Source organism: Ascaphus truei, chromosome 1, assembly GCF_040206685.1.
Source record: "Ascaphus truei isolate aAscTru1 chromosome 1, aAscTru1.hap1, whole genome shotgun sequence".
Lineage (NCBI taxonomy): Eukaryota > Metazoa > Chordata > Amphibia > Anura > Ascaphidae > Ascaphus > Ascaphus truei.
The window spans coordinates 192,983,595-193,003,760 of NC_134483.1; the positions used below are offsets into that span (position 1 = coordinate 192,983,595).

Below are 20,166 nucleotides of genomic sequence, written 5' to 3' on the forward strand. Positions count from 1 at the left end.
AGCGGCGGCTTTCTCGGGCGCAGGCCGCCCCCCCCCCCCGCGCAGTCCCGTGTGGCGCCGTAAGTGTTAAAGCTGTAGATGTATTGAACGTGAAGGCAATCATGAAGGCCCAATGCGAATGTAAGCCATAGGCTGGCGGCCATTTTATAATGTGAATGTAAATTAACACTGCGTATGGGGACCGTGGCTAGACGGGCGGCCATTTTGTAATGCCAATTCAGAGTACGAAGGGGGAAAGGCAGTTGAATGCGGACATTTTGTGTACTGGTGTTTTACATTGTGAATGCGATTATGGATTTTTGGTGTGGCGGTCGCGGCTACAGGGAGTCTGGTGCGGCCGTGTGTGGCAAAGGGAGTGTCGGCCGGGTGCAGGCTATGGCGTGCAAGGCTACAGTAAAATGTGCGCGGCTACATGGAGTGTGGTGTGTGCGCGGCTACAGGGAGTGTCGGGCAGGCATGTTGTGCAGGTAGTGTCGGGCAGGCGTGTGTGCGGTCCGTGCGGGCATGTGCGGAGCTGAAGGCGTTTTTATTAGGTGGCGTATTTTCCGTATTTATTAGGTGAAGGCGGCGTATTTTCCGTTTTTATTGGTTTCAGGTGTGTGTGTGTGTGTGTGTGTGTGTGTGTGTACACAGGAGTGAACGGGGTGACAGTGAGTGTGTGAAGCATGGTCTCAGGTGTGTAGAAACAAAAATAAAAACCGGGCGCTGCTTAGACTAAAATGAAACAATATATGGTCTATACAGTGCAAGTGACAGTGATATGTAAATTTTTAAATATATATCATATAATATGATAAATGACCTCCACCAATAAAAGTGAATACAATGGTGATGTGAAATACAACAAATGAAAAGCAGCTCTACACCCTTTAAACGGACTGTCCAGGTCCAGGTAGATCTTTGGTAGGTTGGCAATTTGAGCGGAGCGCTGTGTGTCTCGTGAACATGAAAGAAAAAAAATATATATAATAGTGCAGATGGTATAAACAAATGAAGTCTCAAGATAACTCTGAAATGGTGGTACTCACAATTGACAATGTCAATATAAGGCGTATCAGAGACACTTCTCTCTCTGATAGGAGCCCTTTAATGGATTCCCCCTCAGAGTGGTGTCTTGATAACGTATCAGGAAGCTTGTTTGTGGTCAGGGTTTAACTCCCAAGGTTTATGTAGGAGAAAAGAGAGAACGCACAATGGTACAGTATGGTCTAAATAATGTATTAGCAGCAATTAACAAACATATGCATGATGCACTCACATTTCCAATATGTTTTACGTTCGAGGGAGAGGACAGCTGGTTGTAGAGAGTGCCGGTGTCTCCAGGAGCGGCAGAGCGCTTCCGCGTGCGTCACGTCTATCCGCGTCACGTCCTGTGACGTCTCGGGTTGGGGCGGAAGAAGCTGCCCTGTGTGTCCGTCTCCGTGCCAGCACCTAGCTCCAATGTTCTCCCCAGCTCAGTCACCTCCCACAGCAGATCGATTCTACGCGTTTCGCTGTGGCTTCTTCAGGAATCGGATTGTAATGTAGCAGAGTAGTAAGCTGCTAGACACAGCATCAAACTGAACAGAGTATTGTGTGTGAAGCATGGTCTCAGGTGTGTGAAGCATGGTTTCAGGTGTGAGTGTGTGTGTGTGTGTGTGTGTGTGTGTGTGTGTGTGTGTGTGTGTGTACACAGGGGTGACAGTGTGAGATGGATGAAAGTTACCCTGGACTCCGCAGGGGTTCTCTGGGGGTATGTGGTGTCAGTGTCAGTGTGTGACAGTCAAGTAGGTGTGTGTCAGTGATGCCACTGTACCTTTTGGCCAATGAGAGTCGTGTGGGTGCGGACACAGGGACCAATGTCTGTGTGTGTCACAGTGGAGCTTACCTCTTGGCAAATGAGTCGCGGGTGGGCGGGCTGACCCACGGACGAATCTGATTGGCCACATCTACAACCCCACAAACTTCAGATTTATATATTAAGATAATATATTATTTATTATGTTATATATATATAATACAGTATATACACTATATAATTTATGTGTGTGCTGCATATCTTATTGCCTGCATAAAATATTTGGTGTATTTTAGTGTTAAAAATGCCTTCAGGAACGGAACCTTTCATTTAAACAGTGTTCCTATGGGGAAATGTGTTTCACTTTACAACGTTTCGCTATCTAACGCCATTTTGAGTAACGCATTGTGTCGGATAACTGAGGACTGCCTGTACTTAGGAGCCAGAGCTTTGTTAGATGCGGGGAGAGGTGTAGGTGGCATTACGGCTACCTTATTCCTGTTGGTGGCCACACACACACACACCCCACCCACCTCCCCCCCTGCCAGTGTGCATTGAGAGCAGGCCAGACACAGTAAAGGTGGGCTTCGACTAGCTCAATCTCCCACCCAGACTTGCCTCATTGTTGATGGCTTTTTTCCATCACTGGAACAAGAACCGATTCGTGGAATTATTGACAATCATTTATTCAGAGACAATAAAAAGCAATCTGCATCATATAAGTCTTTACAGGCATTCTCAATTGAGTGGAGAACTGTAATTTCTGTTGCCATCTCTTCAAACATAGTTGTCAGCAGTTCTGATTTCAATACATGCAGACAAAACATTTATACCTCAAGGACAGACATCTAGACCTGTCCAAACATAGGCCTGTTTTCTCCAATTTCAACTGTGTCTTTCTCCACCTTTGCTCATATCAGTATGTTCATTAAAACCGTCTATCTCCCATCCTATCCTCGCCTACATTCTCTCACAAGCTCATTATTTTCTATAGCCTCTATGTATTATGACCTTGTACTTTCGTCTGCTATTTCTACACTTCTAAATACCTGGGCGTATGGTTTGACTCCCACTTAACATTCGGAATGCACATTGATACCCTGACAACCAAGACCTATGCCAAACTAGGGGTACTTTACAGGAACAAATCCTCCCTAAGGCCTCGTCCATGTTTGCTGCTTGCTTTTGGGAGCGTGCTGACGCGCACACTCCCGATCAGCACTGAGCCCCTACAGCCGCATTTAGAGCGGCTTTAGTAGGGGCTCACCTGCGCGCTTGCGGAAGCGCAGGTCTTAGGGGAATTTAAAATTCCCCCGCTTGACGGCGAGACAGGCCGGTCACGTGAGCGGTTCGCCAATTGAGGGCAAACCAGCTCCGTGACGTCACTGGCCCGCCCCCGGCCAGTGACGCGCCGCCCCCGGACCGCCTGCTGAGAGCGCGTGCGGTAAGCAACCGCAAGGCCAGGGAAAGCACCCGCTTTCCCTGAGCCTCAGCGCGCCAGCGGTAAGCGTGTCCGAGGCCTAAGGGCTGGGACCCGCTGCGCATGGCGGCGCGGGCGGCTGCACGGGCTTTCCCCACCAGCAGGGGAATCCTCCTGAGCCGGTCCCGGTCCCCCCTGGCTGCACAGCTCACTACACGCTGTGACACGTCAGCCGCTAGGGGAGTCAAGAGAATTGTAATCCCTAGCTTCGACGCGTCACATGGTGTGGCTGTGAGCCAATGAGGAGGGGAGGCTTCGGAAGGAGGAGAGGTTTCAGGGAGCGGGGAGGAGTGTGGAGGGAAAGCAGTGTGAGTGCCTATCTGTGTTTGTGTATGGGTGTGCCTGAGTGCGTGAGTGCCTATCTGTGTTTGTGTATGTGTGTGCCTGAGTGCGTGAGTGCCTATCTGTGTTTGTGTATGTGTGTGCCTGAGTGCGTGAGTGCCTATCTGTGTTTGTGTATGTGTGTGTGTGAGTGCCTGCGTGTGTGTGTGTGTGTGTGTGTATGAGTGTGTGTGTTTGTTGCTTGTGATTACTTCCATCAGCAGCTCCAGCACGAGCCCGTGGAGGGAGGGAGGGGGGGAGAGTAGCGGGTCCCTCTGCTCAAGCCACGCCCCCCTCCCGCTCAAGCCTCCCACTCCCGCCCACCTCCCGCTCCGGCTCCCAAACCCTACAGACCGCATATCGCGGTCTGTGTATGTCAGCGCCCCGCCTGTCTGCAGTGCGGGAGCGCTGACGGAGGGAGCGGGGCCTTAGCCTCCTGGTCAGAAAGCGTATCGCACAGCAGATGCTAATGCCAATTATTGACTATGGAGACATAGTATATGGCACGGCACCTCAAACCCACCTTAGCAAACTTGACACCCTCTACAATTCAATTTGTCGTTTTGTTCTCCAATGCAACTACAACACACATCACTGCGAAATGCTCAAAGAACTAGATTGGTCAACACTAGAGTCAGTTCACCTTTCCTGTCTTGCCTTTAAATTCTTTATGGGCAAGCTACCCAGCTACCTGAACAAGCTCCTCACCCCTACCACATGCAGCACCTATCACCTGAGATCAGACTCCAAAAGACTGTTCATGGTCCCAAGGCTCAACAAAGTATCCGGCCGTTCCTCCTTCTCTTACCGTGCACCCCAAAACTGGAACAACCTACCACAGACTCACATCCACCACCAGTTTAAGTTATTTCAAATCTAAGGCTGTCTCACATTTTAATCTGGTCTGTAACTGTTTCATTCGCCCATAACATATATTTTCTTTAACTGTGCACGCAATGTCTTGTATATAATGTATACCCTGTTAATTTATGTAACTGTATTTGTAACCATGTATTTGTCTTAACTCTGTGCCCAGGACATACTGTACTTGAAAACGAGAGGTAACTCAATTACTTCCTGGTAAAATATTTTATAAATAAATAAATAAACTTAATTATTTAGATGCTAGCTAAGCAGTTAGTGTGAATACAGACAATATGGCGTCCCTTTTCAGGCTTGAAATGCTCCCATCTTCAATTCCCCTCACCGAGTGGCAGTGACTTGACCTGTCAAGCACAGTCATATACATGGACACACAGACAGACACGTCTCAGCTCCGACTAGCCCTATTTCTTTGACATTTAACATTGGATGTTGTTTTTGCCATGGAGTATTGATTGGACTTCGGAGAGAGCCATGAGGTATGGAACAGATGTTTTTTTCTTTACATTTTTAGAGCACAGTATACAAGTGCAACAGGTACCATGGAAACATTCTAATTGCATTTAGGTCTGAATGGTCAACCAGTCCACCCCTCAAAAAAATTACTGTATAAAATGTTGTTGTATTTTTGGGGATTTGACTTTTGAATATAGAAAGACCACCTCCTAAACATGGCATCTTACATTAAACAAGAGATTACATCTTTCACTTTATTGCAGTCTAGTATTTATTGCCAATGTGAACTGGTTTAGTCCCACTTAGTGACAACATGAAACAATGTTATTGACTAAATTAAAATTCATATGTATTTGAAATAATTTTAAATAAAAACCATCAATACTCAAGACTTCCATTTCCCCTCTCCAGCATTAGTTCATTGAGGCGGTCTAGGACGTTTGGCCGTGACCAAAACACAGCTGGGGCACTTTGCCAGAATGTCGGCTCCCTATCCAACAAGCCAGGTCGGCTCCGCCCGACAACTGCATATTTAAATGTTCACCACGGAACCGCTACACAGCCCAGACAGGCCGCTCCATCTTTAAATGTCCCGCGACATGTGTAGGCGTCCCGCGCAGAACCTTTAAACATGCAGTTGGAGCGGCAGACCTGGCTTTGCGGGTCGGGTGCACGGCAGGCAGGAGCAGACATCGTGGCGAGCTGCCCCGGCTGCGTTTTGGGCACGACCAAATGTCCCATTCTGGTAGGGCGCGGGAGCAGACATCGTGGCAAAATGTCCCGGTGGCGGAAAACCGTCCGTGGCCAAACGTCCTAGACCGTGCCCAACCGCTCATCTTTAAATGTCCAAATGGCCGCGGCCAAACTTCCCATTCCTCATTGAGGTCTACTAGTGGAATACACTATTAGAAAGTTATGTACAACAACTCATATTTATTCGACTTTATAAATAGGATGATGTGAAATAGACATCCACACAAATTGAATTAGAAAGAAAAATCAATGTTTCAGATATTAAGTGTGACATTATTGAAATTCACCATCTTACCACTTAAAGCTGCAGACAAAGCAGTATCCTACATGGTTTTTTTAATAAATCAGATTTATATATAGATATATATATATCTATATCTACAAGTGTCTCAAAAAACTCTTAATTACATTTTTAATGTATTAGAATGTAACAAGCATTGTTTGTGTTTGTTTCTATAGCAACAATTTACAAAGTCACATCCCCTTCCTCTTCTGAAACAAGACTGGCACACACCTTTTTGCGCCTACCCGCTTTCTAGCAGTGCACCTATATATAATGACTGCCTGGTCACATGATCTTCCCCACAGAATTTTGCATCTTTGGTCCTCTTCTGCTGCACCGACAGCCATTTAGTGAACCCCGAGACAACTCTTTGCCGATCGATCACAGGAGAACGGATCGATCGGCCATTTCTCCACTTACTTATTGTGTAGATTGTATTGATGCACATATTAGAAGACTTTGTATTTTATGGTAATAAACATTCAGAAACTGGGTACAGGAAACCATGAAATGGAGAAAACTGTATAGTTCAATGTTGCAAGACATAAAATCAGTAAGTATATGTATAGGTTTGTGCTCAAATGTATGATCCCATGGTAAAACACAAGCGTCTGGTTTGTCGGTTAGGAAACCCAAATCTGCATTTGCAAACTCGTATTAAAGTATACAATATTCATGGATGGTTTAATACATATTGAGCGTTCTGTTATATTATTACTAATGTTCGATATGACGTTTGGCTTGACACACTTTTTTTTTTACATTCTGACTATGAATAGAATGCAGTCTGTGGAAAATTTTCCTTTTGTATATGTATTTTAATTCAAGGTCTCTCTCCCCAACACATGCATGTGCTTGTGTCTCCTTGACAACTAATCATAAATACCTTGTGCATACAGCTGCTCCGATCTAACAAATGCAACCTAAATCATAAATAACCCTTTGGCAGATCAAGCAGCGCTATCTAAAATACCCCCTAAGATGCGGTGTATAAAATGAAACATTGCTAGTGCTTGAGCTGCAAATCACATTTTGCTAGTGGATTCTGGATTTAAACTGCAGCTAAATTACAAGTATTTAAGAGCAATTGTAGCTTTAGACAAGAGTTTAATTTCATAGCATTTTGTTGCGTGGTTGGGAGTGGAAAAACAAAAGAAGGAAAAAAAAACAAAATTTTAGCAAGGCGCCAATACAATGACACGGACCGGATTTATGGGTCGACATATAGTGCTTAGGAACTGCCCTCACAAATAATATCTAAATCAATTTCGTCGCAATGTCACCCATGAATACATTTTCACACCTAAAATACACTATAATTAACAATATTAGAATCATGGTGGTCAAATATTATTCTACTTGCTATGTAACTGCAAACAAACATTACAAGGCTAAATATATTCACACCAGTTAAGGGCCAGGGAAACCGGATTATTCCTAATCTGTATCAGTATGAACATACGTTATATAGAGATAGATAGATAGATAGATAGATAGATAGATAGATAGATAGATAGATAGATAGATAGATAGATAGATAGATAGATAGACATAAAAAAATCTGTTAACTAGAAAAATAAGGTTAAGTGTTTATTTAAAAATACATGCAAACTTAATTATTCACTAAAACAGAAGCAATAGTTGTCAAATGTTTTGAGGTATACTTGCATTCAGAATTTCATAAGATTCATCTTTTTTTAATGCTCTTTAAGGCACTTCTGGAATCTCTAACAGGAGTATTATATTAAGACTTGATACGCACAATTTGTTTGTATTAAAGATGTGCCAATCTGTAGCAAAACTTTCAGGCAAAAGTTAGTTGTCCATTTGCAGAATGGAAACGGCTTGATTTCTTTTATGCAAAGCTTTGTGAAACACTTCTGAAACAAAAAAAGACAAAAGAAAAAAAACCCACATTTTAGCAACAAGCTGGATGGGGTTAAATTCTGTCCTTGGCACCTAAAAGAGACCTGAACAGCGGTGTGACACCCCTCCCCCTAATGATGAAAAAATCGAGAGCACCTAAAAATCCAATCTTGGTGCATGTGTTTTAGGCTGCTGCTTGTCATGTGATCTCCCGTCTCTGCAGGGGCTCTCTGGGAGTTGTAGGACCGAGCCTCTTCAAATAGTATATATAGTATTTACAAATAGATGAACTACTAGTCCCAAAATGCCATGAAATCACAGAGGGACCAGCCAACCAGTGCAGAGCTGTGGTAATCACACCCATTCCTCCAGAGCTGCTGCAAGGTATGACTTGATGTGCTTTATTAGAATTCACATTAAATACATTACAAGACTGAAAAACTGTAGCCATTGTAAGTTTGTACTCCGATCCCAGTGATTAGAGAGATTAGAGAGATAGAGTTATAAATCTATAAGATTTAAAGATACAGTGTATACACGCCAAGATAAAACAGATATTAGTCAGATACCAGTCACATGTACAGTGTGTGGGTGTACTCTGTATGTAGATATAAATATATAATATTTACAGATAATACTGTACAGACCATAATGTTAACAGATTTCTGGATATACCATATTAAAAATACAGATTTTTACCTTGCATAAAAACAAAAACGTAGTGATTATTAATTGTGGTGCAGTTTGCATTTAATATTAATGATAAAAATAGGAAAAAGAAAATATATTGAATACTCACACCTGTTTGGAAGATATATATATATATATATATATATATATATATAGAGATAGAGATATAGAGATATATATATATATATATATATTTCTATATATATATTTCTATCGCAAACATACGTCTTTAGCTGTGTGTGTCACTGTGTGTAACAGATAAAACACAGCCGCCGACAGGGATGCGCTGTTACAGCCAATCTCCCCCCTCCCAAACCTTTGCTTTTCTTCATTCAAATTCTGCCTCCTAAAAATTCTAGCTGGCTCTTAATATTTTAACATTGTTGTCCACCAGATCCTTTTTTTTATTTTACATTTCCCCCCTGTCCCCAACCCCCCTTTAATATGTGCATCGATACTATACACACACAATTATAAGTAATTCGCCAAGTTGCCGATTGATCGGCGAAGATTCGGCTCGGGGGTTCACTAAATGTCTGTCAGTGCAGCAGAAGAGGACCAAAGATGCCACGTTCTGTGGGCAAAATCATGTGACCAGGCAATCCCTAGATACAATTGGTGCACTGCTAGAGAAAGGGTAGGGCTCAAAAAAGGTGTGTGCTAGAGTCGGTTCCAGAAGAGGAATCGAACGCGACTTTGTAAATGGTTGCTATAGAACCAAAAAAAGCTTGTTACATAATACAAAAAAAAAAAAAAACAACACTATACACCACACATGTAGCATATTTATTTATAAAATGTTTTACCAGGAAGCAATACATTGAGAGTTACCTTTCGTTTTCAAGTATGTTCATATTGCTTGGTCTACAGCAGGCATGTCAAACATGCGGCCCGCGGGCCGCATGCGGCCCCCAATGGATATTTTTGCGGCCCGCTCACAACCAGCGCGGCGGCGGTCGTGTGTGTCGGCGAGCGCGTGGGCGGCGGTAAAAAGTTTTGGCCGCGGGAGAAGCGAGCGCGGGTGTTGGGGAAGTGTGTAGCACGGGCGGAAGTAAAATCTGTCCTGCAGGGGCTGGAGGCGTACGGTGGCCGGGTGCAGTCAATCTGCACTCGTGCCGTGTGTGGGAGAACACGGGGGCGGAGTCAAAACCCCGGCGGAGAGACTGCATTCTCCTTGAAGCCTGGTAAACCAGAGAGATCATGGCCGCCCCCCTCCATGAGGTGCAGAGAGTTCAGCAGTTCAGTGGAGATCCCACGGACAGGGGTATGTCTTCACAACAGCCCCCCTCCCCCCTGTCAAATCTCTGTGTGAGCTGCACGTGCAGAAGGAGATTTGTGTGTGTGTGTGTGTGTGTGTGTCTGTCTGTCTGTCTGTGTGTGTGTCTGTGTGTGTGTGTCTGAGTGTGTGTCTGAGTGTGTGTCTGTGTGTGTGTATGTGTGTGTGTATGTGTCTGTGTGTGTGTGTGTCTGAGTGTGTGTGTGTGTGTGTGCCTGAGTGTGTGTGTGTGTGTCTGAGTGTGTGTGTGTGTCTGAGTGTGTGTGTGTGTCTGAGAGAGAGAGAGAGAGAGAGAGAGAGAGAGAGAGAGAGAGAGAGAGAGAGAGAGAGAGTGTGTCAGGGAGAGAGAGAGAGTGTGTCAGGGAGAGGGAGAGAGAGAGAGTGCCTGTATCCCTGTGCCCCTGCCCCTGTGCCCCTGTCCCCCTGCCCCTGTGCCCTTGTCCCAGTGCCCCTGTCCCTGTGCCTTTGTCCCTCTGTGCCCCTGTGTCCGTGTCCCTGTGTCCCTGTCCCTGTGTCCCTGTGCCCCTGTCCCTGTGTCCCTGTGCCTGTGTCCCTGTCCCTGTGTCCCCCTGTCCCTGTCCCTGTGTCCCCCTGTCCCTGTCCCTGTGTCCCTCTGTCCCTCTGTCCCTGTGTCCCTCTGTCCCTGTGTCTGTGTCCCTGTGTGCCTGTGTCCCTGTGCCCCTGTCCCTGTGCCCCTGTCCCCCTGTCCCTGTGCCTCTGTCCCTGTGCCTCTGTCCCTGTGCCCCTGTGTCCGTGCCCCTGTGTGCCTGTGTCCCTGTGTCCCTGTGCCTGTGTGCCTGTGTCCCTGTGCCTCTGTCCCTGTGCCTGTGCCCCTGTGTCTGTCCCCGTGCCCCTGTGTCCCTGTGCCTGTGTCCCTGTCCCCTGTGCCTCTGTCCCTGTGTGCCTGTGTCCCTGTCCCTGTGTGCCTGTGTCCCTGTCCCTGTGTGCCTGTGTCCCTGTTCCTGTGTCCCTGTTCCTGTGTCCCTGTGTCCCTGTTCCTGTGTCCCTGTTCCTGTGTCCCTGTTCCTGTGTCCCTGTCCCTGTGTCCCCTGTGTCCCTGTGCCTGTGTCCCTGTGCCTGTGTCCCTGTGTCCCTGCCCCTGTGTCCCTGCCCCTGTGTCCCTGCCCCTGTGCCACTGTGTCCCTGTGCCTCTGCCCCTGTGTGCCTCTGCCCCTGTGTGCCTCTGCCCGTGTGCCTGTGTCCCTGAGCCTCTGTCCCTGAGCCTCTGTCCCTGAGCCTCTGTCCCTGAGCCTCTGTCCCTGAGCCTCTGTCCCTGAGCCTCTGTCCCTGAGCCTCTGTCCCTGTCCCCTGTGTCCCTGAGCCTGTGTCCCTGAGCCTGTGTCCCTGTGCCTCTGCCCCTGTATCCCTGTCCCCCTGTGCCCCTGTCCCTGTGCCTCTCTCTCTCTCTCTCTCTTTCTTTCTCTCTCTCTCTCTCTCCCCCTCTCTCTCTCTCTCTGCGCCTCTCTCTCTGCGCCTCTCTCTCTGCGCCTCTCTCTCTGCGCCTCTCTCTCTGCGCCTCTCTCTCTGCGCCTCTCTCTCTGCGCCTCTCTCTCTGCGCCCCTCTCTCTCTGCGCCCCTCTCTCTCTGCGCCCCTCTCTCTCTGCGCCTCTCTCTCTCTGCGCCTCTCTCTCTGCGCCTCTCTCTCTGCGCCTCTCTCTCTGCGCCTCTCTCTCTGCGCCTCTCTCTCTGCGCCTCTCTCTCTGCGCCTCTCTCTCTGCGCCTCTCTCTCTGCGCCTCTCTCTCTGCGCCTCTCTGTCTGCGCCTCTCTGTCTCTCGTTTTTATCTTAACTGCCCTATACCTACACCGAAATAACCTATTCTGCTTTCTTCCGGATCTGACTCAAGTTTCACGCGGGGGACATCGGAAGACAGGTAGGAAACACCTCCCCTGCAGTATAGTACCTTGAGGGACTGCGGATCAGGTAAGATTCCAGGCGGGATTGCTGCTTTGGAAATCAAGAGGGGCATCCTGACACTGGTTAATGGGTTCAGAAGTCATTCACATCTGGCTTTTTTAGTTTTTATTTTCGTTCACACACACACACACACACACACACACACACACACACACACACACACACACACACTACTTTTCGAAATAAACCTACGTTTCTACGAAAATGTAAGTTTTTTTTTTTTGCGGCCCACCTAGACTTAAACCTTGTTTATTTGGCCCTTGTTAGCATTTGAGTTTGACATGCTTGGTCTACAGCTTTAAGCAAAGTTTCACTCTGCTCACCGACATACTGGTTTTAAAAATGTGGGGAATAGATTTTGGCAAATTGTGCAATGTACTCCGGCTGTACATAAAACTTGGCAGGCAAAACGGGTCTCTGTCCCAAAGAGCTTATAATGTCATTTTGGAGCATGCGGCACAAGGAGATACAAATATATATTGCCCAAAATCTCAAGTAGTCTTCCTTTTTATATGGACATATTGTCACCGGTTTTCCCTTCACAAAGCATACACTATGAAGTCTCAAGCAGGTGTTTTAGAAGCACAAAGGTTTCAATGCAGACTCCTCTGCCAAATCTCTGAAGTCCAGTAATAAAATATGAGGGGGTTTAGCAGCCATTTCCATTTTGGTTTTAGGCTGAATTTAGAAAGATCATAAACTCCAGTTTAAAAAATCAATGAGGGGGCAAAAAGTAGATGTGGAAACAGACCATTTTGTTCATGTAACAGGGTATGTTATTATTCTGCCCGGCTTTTCCCCTGTTATGCAAGTCCTTGCAGGCATTAACAGGTTAAATCTGTGGGCTTTTGACCCCGTGTGCTCCTCTCTGATGGACAGGAGTAAGGTGGTGACTCATGGCCTGTGTAAGCCTATCAGGGATAGTTACAGATCATGAGCCCGCCCCCTCCTGTTTTCCTAATGAGAGGCAGAGCCAAAACTATCAGTCCTGTTCCTGCCTCTGAGGAGAAAGGAAGCAGAGGGTAGTGAGTTTCTCCCATGGCAGGATGAGCGGGCCCACCCTCTGCCTTGTGGCTGAGGGAACATCTGACCAAGGAAGATGACCCCATAATATCAGGGTCAAGCACCATGCAGAGGTGGGGAACCTCTGAACCCTTGCACCGCTGTAAAGACTACCATGCAGTGACTGCTAAATAAACCTCCTTTGTTAATCATACACCAGCCTGGATTGAGTCAGTGCATGGTCTGAATGACTGATGTGCTTCAGAGAGGACGGTCTCTGATATTACCAGAGTTCCTGAAGCTGGAGGCTCTGAACACCAAAAGGAAAGAACTACAGAATATATCCAAAAGCCTGTCCTGGTCGCCATATCACCACAGGTATGCCTCAGCACCACATGGTAGCAACAGAGTAGATCTCCCAGAGGGTGGGGGAAACAGTGCTACATACAGTATAGTGGAGGAATGTGTATTCCTTTTGCAGTCAAGAGGCCTTCAATGCACCCTCAGTCAGCACAAGGGTTAAATACATACAATATTACAAAGCATATTGAACTGCACCATTAAACTGGAGAAAAAAAATGTAATGATGTAGACCAGAGACAATAAAAGAATCATATTTCTACTAATTCACCCAGCCATGACTCAAATGATGAATACATTGAGTTAATAGAACAAAAGAAATCTTTGGCAGTGTGCACTCAATATGTAAAAATAAATCTTGCATTTAAGTGGCCCCATTGTTCATTATGTATTTAATCTATCAACTACGCTAACATTCTGAAATATATGTGGCAACAAAAATGCACTTCAGTAATAACGGTCATACAATTCAATAACCTTTTTGGCATATCATGCAATTCTAAAATCCATCAATGTAACACCTTTGGCCGAAACGCCCGCACAAGTCAGTGGGACTTTAGGCAGATTGCTTCGAAGCTTATTACAAGCCCCTAAATATCCATGGCCAGTGTTCCTTTAAAGGTTCAATATCAACCTCTGCCCCTAAAACGAAGATCTTTATGCAGAAATGTGCTTGATGTCCTTTAGAACATATAAACCCCTCGTTTTTCATTTGAGTTCCTTCTCACATAGGCTTGGCTACGGTTTCAGGTACGTAATGCAGTAATTATCATCCTACTTTCCAGAAGATGTGCACAGATGCACTCGCCACCATCATAAAAAAGTACATTTTTAGAACAGGGGAAACAGATATTGATTTAAATTTTTTTGTATTGTACATGTCTCCAAGCAATACGGCTTCGTAAAATAGGTTTCAGCCATCACGTTCTATGATATGGATATAAACATATCCACTACATGCTGCGCAACATACACCGGTTCAAGATTCCCACTCAAATTACCATGAGACGGTATTACAGCTAATGCAATTTGATTCTGTAGTACTTTTTGAGCTGCACCTCCCTGCCAGCTTCCCCACCCCCCTTCGCTTGTGGTGACGCGTCGCAGCGTCTGAATCATGTTAAGTTTTATTGTTGCAGAGGCCTCATGCGATCCCTCAGCATTTAATTGAAATGCCTCGGGGAAGAGCGCAGGGCCTCTGCAAGCGCCTGCCCAAAAAAATCCAGCAACCCCAACTTTGCGCACAGCTGCTATAGTACAAGGAGTGGCTTGAAGCCATTAAAATTAGTCTCTTAAGCAGAGCTAGTCTAAAAACATCCCTAAAGACTGTTAAAATGCACTAAACACCTATAGAGCAGTTCAGCACATCCGGTATCCTGATATCCTTTGCTGCCAATTAGTGCTAGCTGGATTATCTGTTACATCAAGACGCAGTACTTTGCATAGTATGTATGTATCTTTATTTATATAGCGCCATTAATGTACATAGCGCTTCACAGCTGTAATACATGTGACAATCAAAGATATAGATTCTCTTCCTACCGAGAGAGATACACACTGTATACGTACATACAGCGCACAGCACTACATATACACACACAGCGCACAGCACTACATATACACACATACAGCACACAGCACTACATATACACACATACAGCGCACAGCACTACATATACACACACATACAGCGCACAGCACTACATATACACACATACAGCGCACAGCCCTACATATACACACATACAGCGCACAGCACTACATATACACACACATACAGCGCACAGCACTACATATACACACACATACAGCGCACAGCACTACATATACACACATATAGCGCACAGCACTACATATACACACATACAGCGCACAGCACTACATATACACACACAGCGCACATCACTACATATACACACACAGCGCACAGCACTACATATACACACACACACAGCGCACAGCACTACATATACACACACGCACAGCGCACAGCACTACATATACACACACGCACAGCGCACAGCACTACATATACACACACGCACAGCGCACTACATATACACACATACAGCGCACAGCACTACATATACACACACAGCGCACAGCACTACATATACACACATACAGCGCACAGCCCTACATATACACACACACAGCGCACAGCACTACATATACACACACACAGCACTACATATACACACACACAGCGCACAGCACTACATATACACACATACAGCGCACAGCACTACATATACACACACACAGCGCACAGCACTACATATACACACACACACAGCGCACAGCACTACATATACACACACACAGCGCACAGCACTACATATACACACACACAGCGCACAGCACTACATATACACACACACACACACAGCGCACAGCACTACATATACACACACAGCGCACAGCACTACATATACACACATACAGCGCACAGCACTACATATACACACATACAGCGCACAGCACTACATATACACACATACAGCGCACAGCACTACATATACACACATACAGCGCACAGCACTACATATACACACATACAGCGCACAGCACTACATATACACACATACAGCGCACAGCACTACATATACACACATACAGCGCACAGCATTACATATACACACATACAGCGCACAGCACTACATATACACACATACAGCGCACAGCACTACATATACACACATACAGCGCACAGCACTACATATACACACATACAGCGCACAGCACTACATATACACACATACAGCGCACAGCACTACATATACACACATACAGCGCACAGCACTACATATACACACATACAGCGCACAGCACTACATATACACACATACAGCGCACAGCACTACATATACACACATACAGCGCACAGCACTACATATACACACATACAGCGCACAGCCCTACATATACACACATACAGCGCACAGCACTACATATACACACACATACAGCGCACAGCACTACATATACACACACATACAGCGCACAGCACTACATATACACACATACAGCGCACAGCACTACATATACACACACAGCGCACAGCACTACATATACACACATACAGCGCACAGCACTACATATACACACATACAACGCACAGCACTACATATACACACACACAGCGCACAGCACTACATATACACACACACAGCGCACAGCACTACATATACACACACACACACAGCGCACAGCACTACATATACACACATACAGCGCACAGCACTACATATATACACATACGGCGCACAGCACTACATACACACATACAGCACACTACATACACACAGCACACTACATATACACACACAGCGCACAGCACTACATATACACACACACACACCACTACACACTTGAAGGCAGCCTCCCTGGGGTCCGAAACGTCAGGCCAGTGTGTATTTTGGATGTACTAAATTTATCTTTTGCCCTAACTTAGTGTTGTGCCGTTAATATAGATAAGGGGTGTGAAAACGTTTTTTTTTTTTCCATCTGCACCATAGCAACGCTACATTATTTGACGTCACGTTACCATGGCCGTCGGAGGTAAGGGAACTTACAGAGGCCTGGCGTGTTCCCCCGGCATTTAATTGAAATGCTTTGGTGGAAGATCGCGGGGCCTCTGCAAGTGCCAACCCCGCCCCCTGTAAATGTCACGCGCCACCCCCGACCCACCAGTTTGCACACCCCTGATATACATCACGTGTGATCTGACTATCCCTAATCTCCTTTGCCATGCACCACGACTGCCTCCTGGAAACGCTCCTTAGCTCCTGTGTGTGTGTGGCCATCTTGTGAAGGTATATAGATATGTATAAAATACAAAACATTAAAATTATTTAAGTAGGGAATTTAAAACATGAAAATTTCAAAGTCACGGATAATAAACACGGCTTTTTAACGCGAGCAAAAATTTTAAAAAAGTGCCAGCCCGCTTTCTACTATTGAACTTCTATTGTTGTCTGAGCACCAGGTACGTGACAAGTCCCTCAGCCGAGTGCCTTTCAACCCACAGCTAATAGTCTACACCTTTACCTCCTCCCCCAGAGACAGAGCGGTCAGTCACTGATGCATTTAGAAGCACAACAACGAAAAGGTACTGTGAAGTGCAATCTGGGAGAGTAGAGTGGTGATTAACAGCTCTGCCCAACCCCTCCTCGCGATGGCAGCAACGTCGACGCTGTACTTTCCAGCCAATGGTAGTTTCAATACTGAACACTACAATTGCCCACCAGTAATCTGTGACGGACGCGTGCGCGTCGTGTAGTGCGCTGCGTGAGCGGGGCCATAGTATTTAATGCAACTAAATACCAGGTCTGCACAATACTCTATTTAAGACCCTCCGCTTCTGTTACTTCTGCAATATCGGATCAAGAACCCCGAGCGGTTCTAAAGCTTATAAACGTATGAAGTATTCGTTGCACCAATAAAATGTATACTACATACTCTTGCTCTCATTCGTTACTTCATGAAAAAGGACTGACACTACTACCCATCCACCTTTTTGTTTAACACCTTTACAGACAGACATTCTATCCTCATTTGCACAGCTATTAACCAATGCAAACAGATCTCTACAGGCACTTAGTGTACCAAGAGAACAAAGGCGAACCAAAAAAAAAAAATCATCTTTAGCACCTAAATGCAGAGAAACAACTATTCATGTAAATCCAACAGACAAAACCTTGTTTCAGAAAAGGTAGCTTTGATTGGGTCTGAAATACACAGTTAGAAATCACTGAGGATAGAGAGTTTAACAAAGTGAAAGCAGTAACCTTACTTTTCTTGGCTCAGAATTAGCAGTCAAAACATGAGCGGCTACATGTGAAACAGAAAACCAAATTTACAGTCACTTGGGGCTATTGTCAGGGATATAAGGTCTGCAATTTAGGAACAAAGAAATTAAAAGGGTTAGGTTAAGAAATGAACAAGACATTTATTCCCATGCCTAATTACCGCCATGGGAATAAATGGAGGGATATAGAGACGCATCAAGTGTTAGGCCATAATAATACCAGATGCGGCTGAGCGATCCGGTGACGTCACCCTCACACTGCCGCCCAGAGGCATCCTGATTATACCAGGGCTTCAGGAGAGAATACTAGGTAAGGAGGCGTTGCCGTGAGCGGTTCACGCTCATTGGCAGGAACCGCTCACATGACATCGCCACGAAAAAACAAATTCTCAAAAATCGCTTCAGAAGGCAGCCGCCCAGCAGCTCCATGCGGCAACAGGTATGTGCGCTCCTATTGTTTTTTTTTTTTAATACCAAAAATATTTAGTATAATCACTGTAAATTTGTCCTATACTCCAACGTTAGTATGGACCTTCCCCTTCAACTCGGAAGACCCTGTCGAGAGGCCAAGACCCTCTAAGGTGCTGAACAGGAAAAGAATACGAGCGCTCGGAGGAGAAAGTAATTGAGTCAGACAAAACGAGTGTTCATTGTCAAAAACCTCTCCTAGTTTATTCTTGGTTACATCGGTGGTTATATAGCTAAGCAAGCGAGCAAGTATACATGCAGAAAACTTACTTCCCATATTCTGACATTAACTCCTTATCTAAAAGTCACAACAGTCTGTCTTTGAATTAAGTCATAAATTCTGACTCGAGACTTGAGAAACTGAATGCCGAGATAGCACAATGTGAAACTGCTTATGTGTCCTGACTTCCTGCTTTTACAGGAACTGCCATCTGAACACATACTTGGCATTCATCCAACATAGATGGGGCATATATGGGGCAAAGGTAAACAACAGAAAAACAACAACTTTATAAATCGATATGGAGTACCCCCTATAAAATACACATTATCAATCACGGCCATAGGCTGCGCTTATAGTAACGGAGACGTGCTCGCGACTGCCGACGTCACACGTCGCTATAAGCGAAAGTTGTATTTGGTGCAGAAAACCTCGGGGAGGGCGGCAGGGAATGTGGCGGAAGCGTGGCCATGAGCAGGTCGCCCTCAATGGCTGAACCGCTCACATATGCAAACGTCGCTGGCCAAAACAAAAATCCTTGGCTTCAGCGATTTCGGTCGCCATGCCGCAGTGCCATCAGGCTCACTCTGAACACCCGCGATGGACTTCAAGTACTTGTGCCGGTGCTACACGCCATCGCCAGTACGATAAGCGCAGCCTTAGCCTGTAGCATTTACCAACTAGTTCAAACAAGCCGACAGACAGTGGTCAAACTTCTACTACTGCCAACCAGTACAATTTCTCAAGCAGTTAATTGCAGTGTCACACAGAGACTAATATTTAAGGCAAGCAAATGCAAATATTTGGTAAAGGACTGTACGTCTTTATTTATATAATGTTATCCAATAAATAATAATGGGAATAAGCACATGAGCCCTAAAGGTAACATACGGTAAAGGAGTCCCTATCGCAAAGAGCTTACATTCTAAATGTGCCATAAATAATTGTAAAATGTTCACACAGTTCTATATTAATGTAACTTACACATCCCGGTGTAGTGGACAGAATGCCATTCCGCCCGGGGAATCACCACTAAGCAGAACGGTGTAGTGGACAGAAGACCATTCCGACCAGTGATTAACAGCTCTGCTTCTGGAAAGGCTCTGCAGCTGCTGTGGTCAAATTTCTGAAAATTGCACTATAAAAAAAAAATGTTTCAGCCGCCTTGTGAATGCATGCACACTACTGATAATACATATTTGGGAGACAAATTATTATTGTTTTTAAATTTAAATTTCTATTTATTTTTTTAAATACTGTTACCCGCCCACTCCCCTCCTCTGGAAATCAAAAATTAAAACAGAGTACCGCCACAAGTAGAAGGGAGCCATTTATTAAAGTCTCCTTATTGCAAAACAAATATTGTGCTGTTTTTCTGCACCAATTGTAGCGCATGGAGAATAAAGTAATAGCCCCTAATGTCAGCTTGGTTAACCCAGAGTGTTAAATTTACAACTACTGTGCAATTTAATGACCGAGAAAATAAATATATATAATTGCATCTTGAAATCAGATCCTTTAAGCACCACCCTCATTTCCAACTTGTTGCACTGTATCTTCATTAACTCAACAGCAATCCTCATGCACGGCTTGATCAATAGTCTCA

General features: G+C 45.4%; 1 protein-coding gene across 14 annotated transcripts in view; it reads right to left on the minus strand.

Moving 5' to 3' along the window:
- The window catches only part of SPIN1 (spindlin 1), a 103,108-nt gene that overhangs the window by 52,944 nt on the left and 29,998 nt on the right, over positions 1-20,166 (minus strand). For 3 of the 14 annotated variants that reach the window (XM_075599636.1, XM_075599644.1, XM_075599654.1), the window contains one exon: positions 19,545-19,698. The exons of 7 other annotated variants lie outside the window; for them this stretch is intronic. In XM_075599636.1, the coding sequence (XP_075455751.1) occupies positions 19,545-19,698 (154 nt within the window). Of the gene's footprint in view, positions 1-7,714; positions 7,833-19,544; positions 19,699-20,166 lie in introns of those variants that run through there. 4 more of the 14 variants (XM_075599721.1, XM_075599678.1, XM_075599696.1 and 1 more) reach the window with 3 other exon arrangements.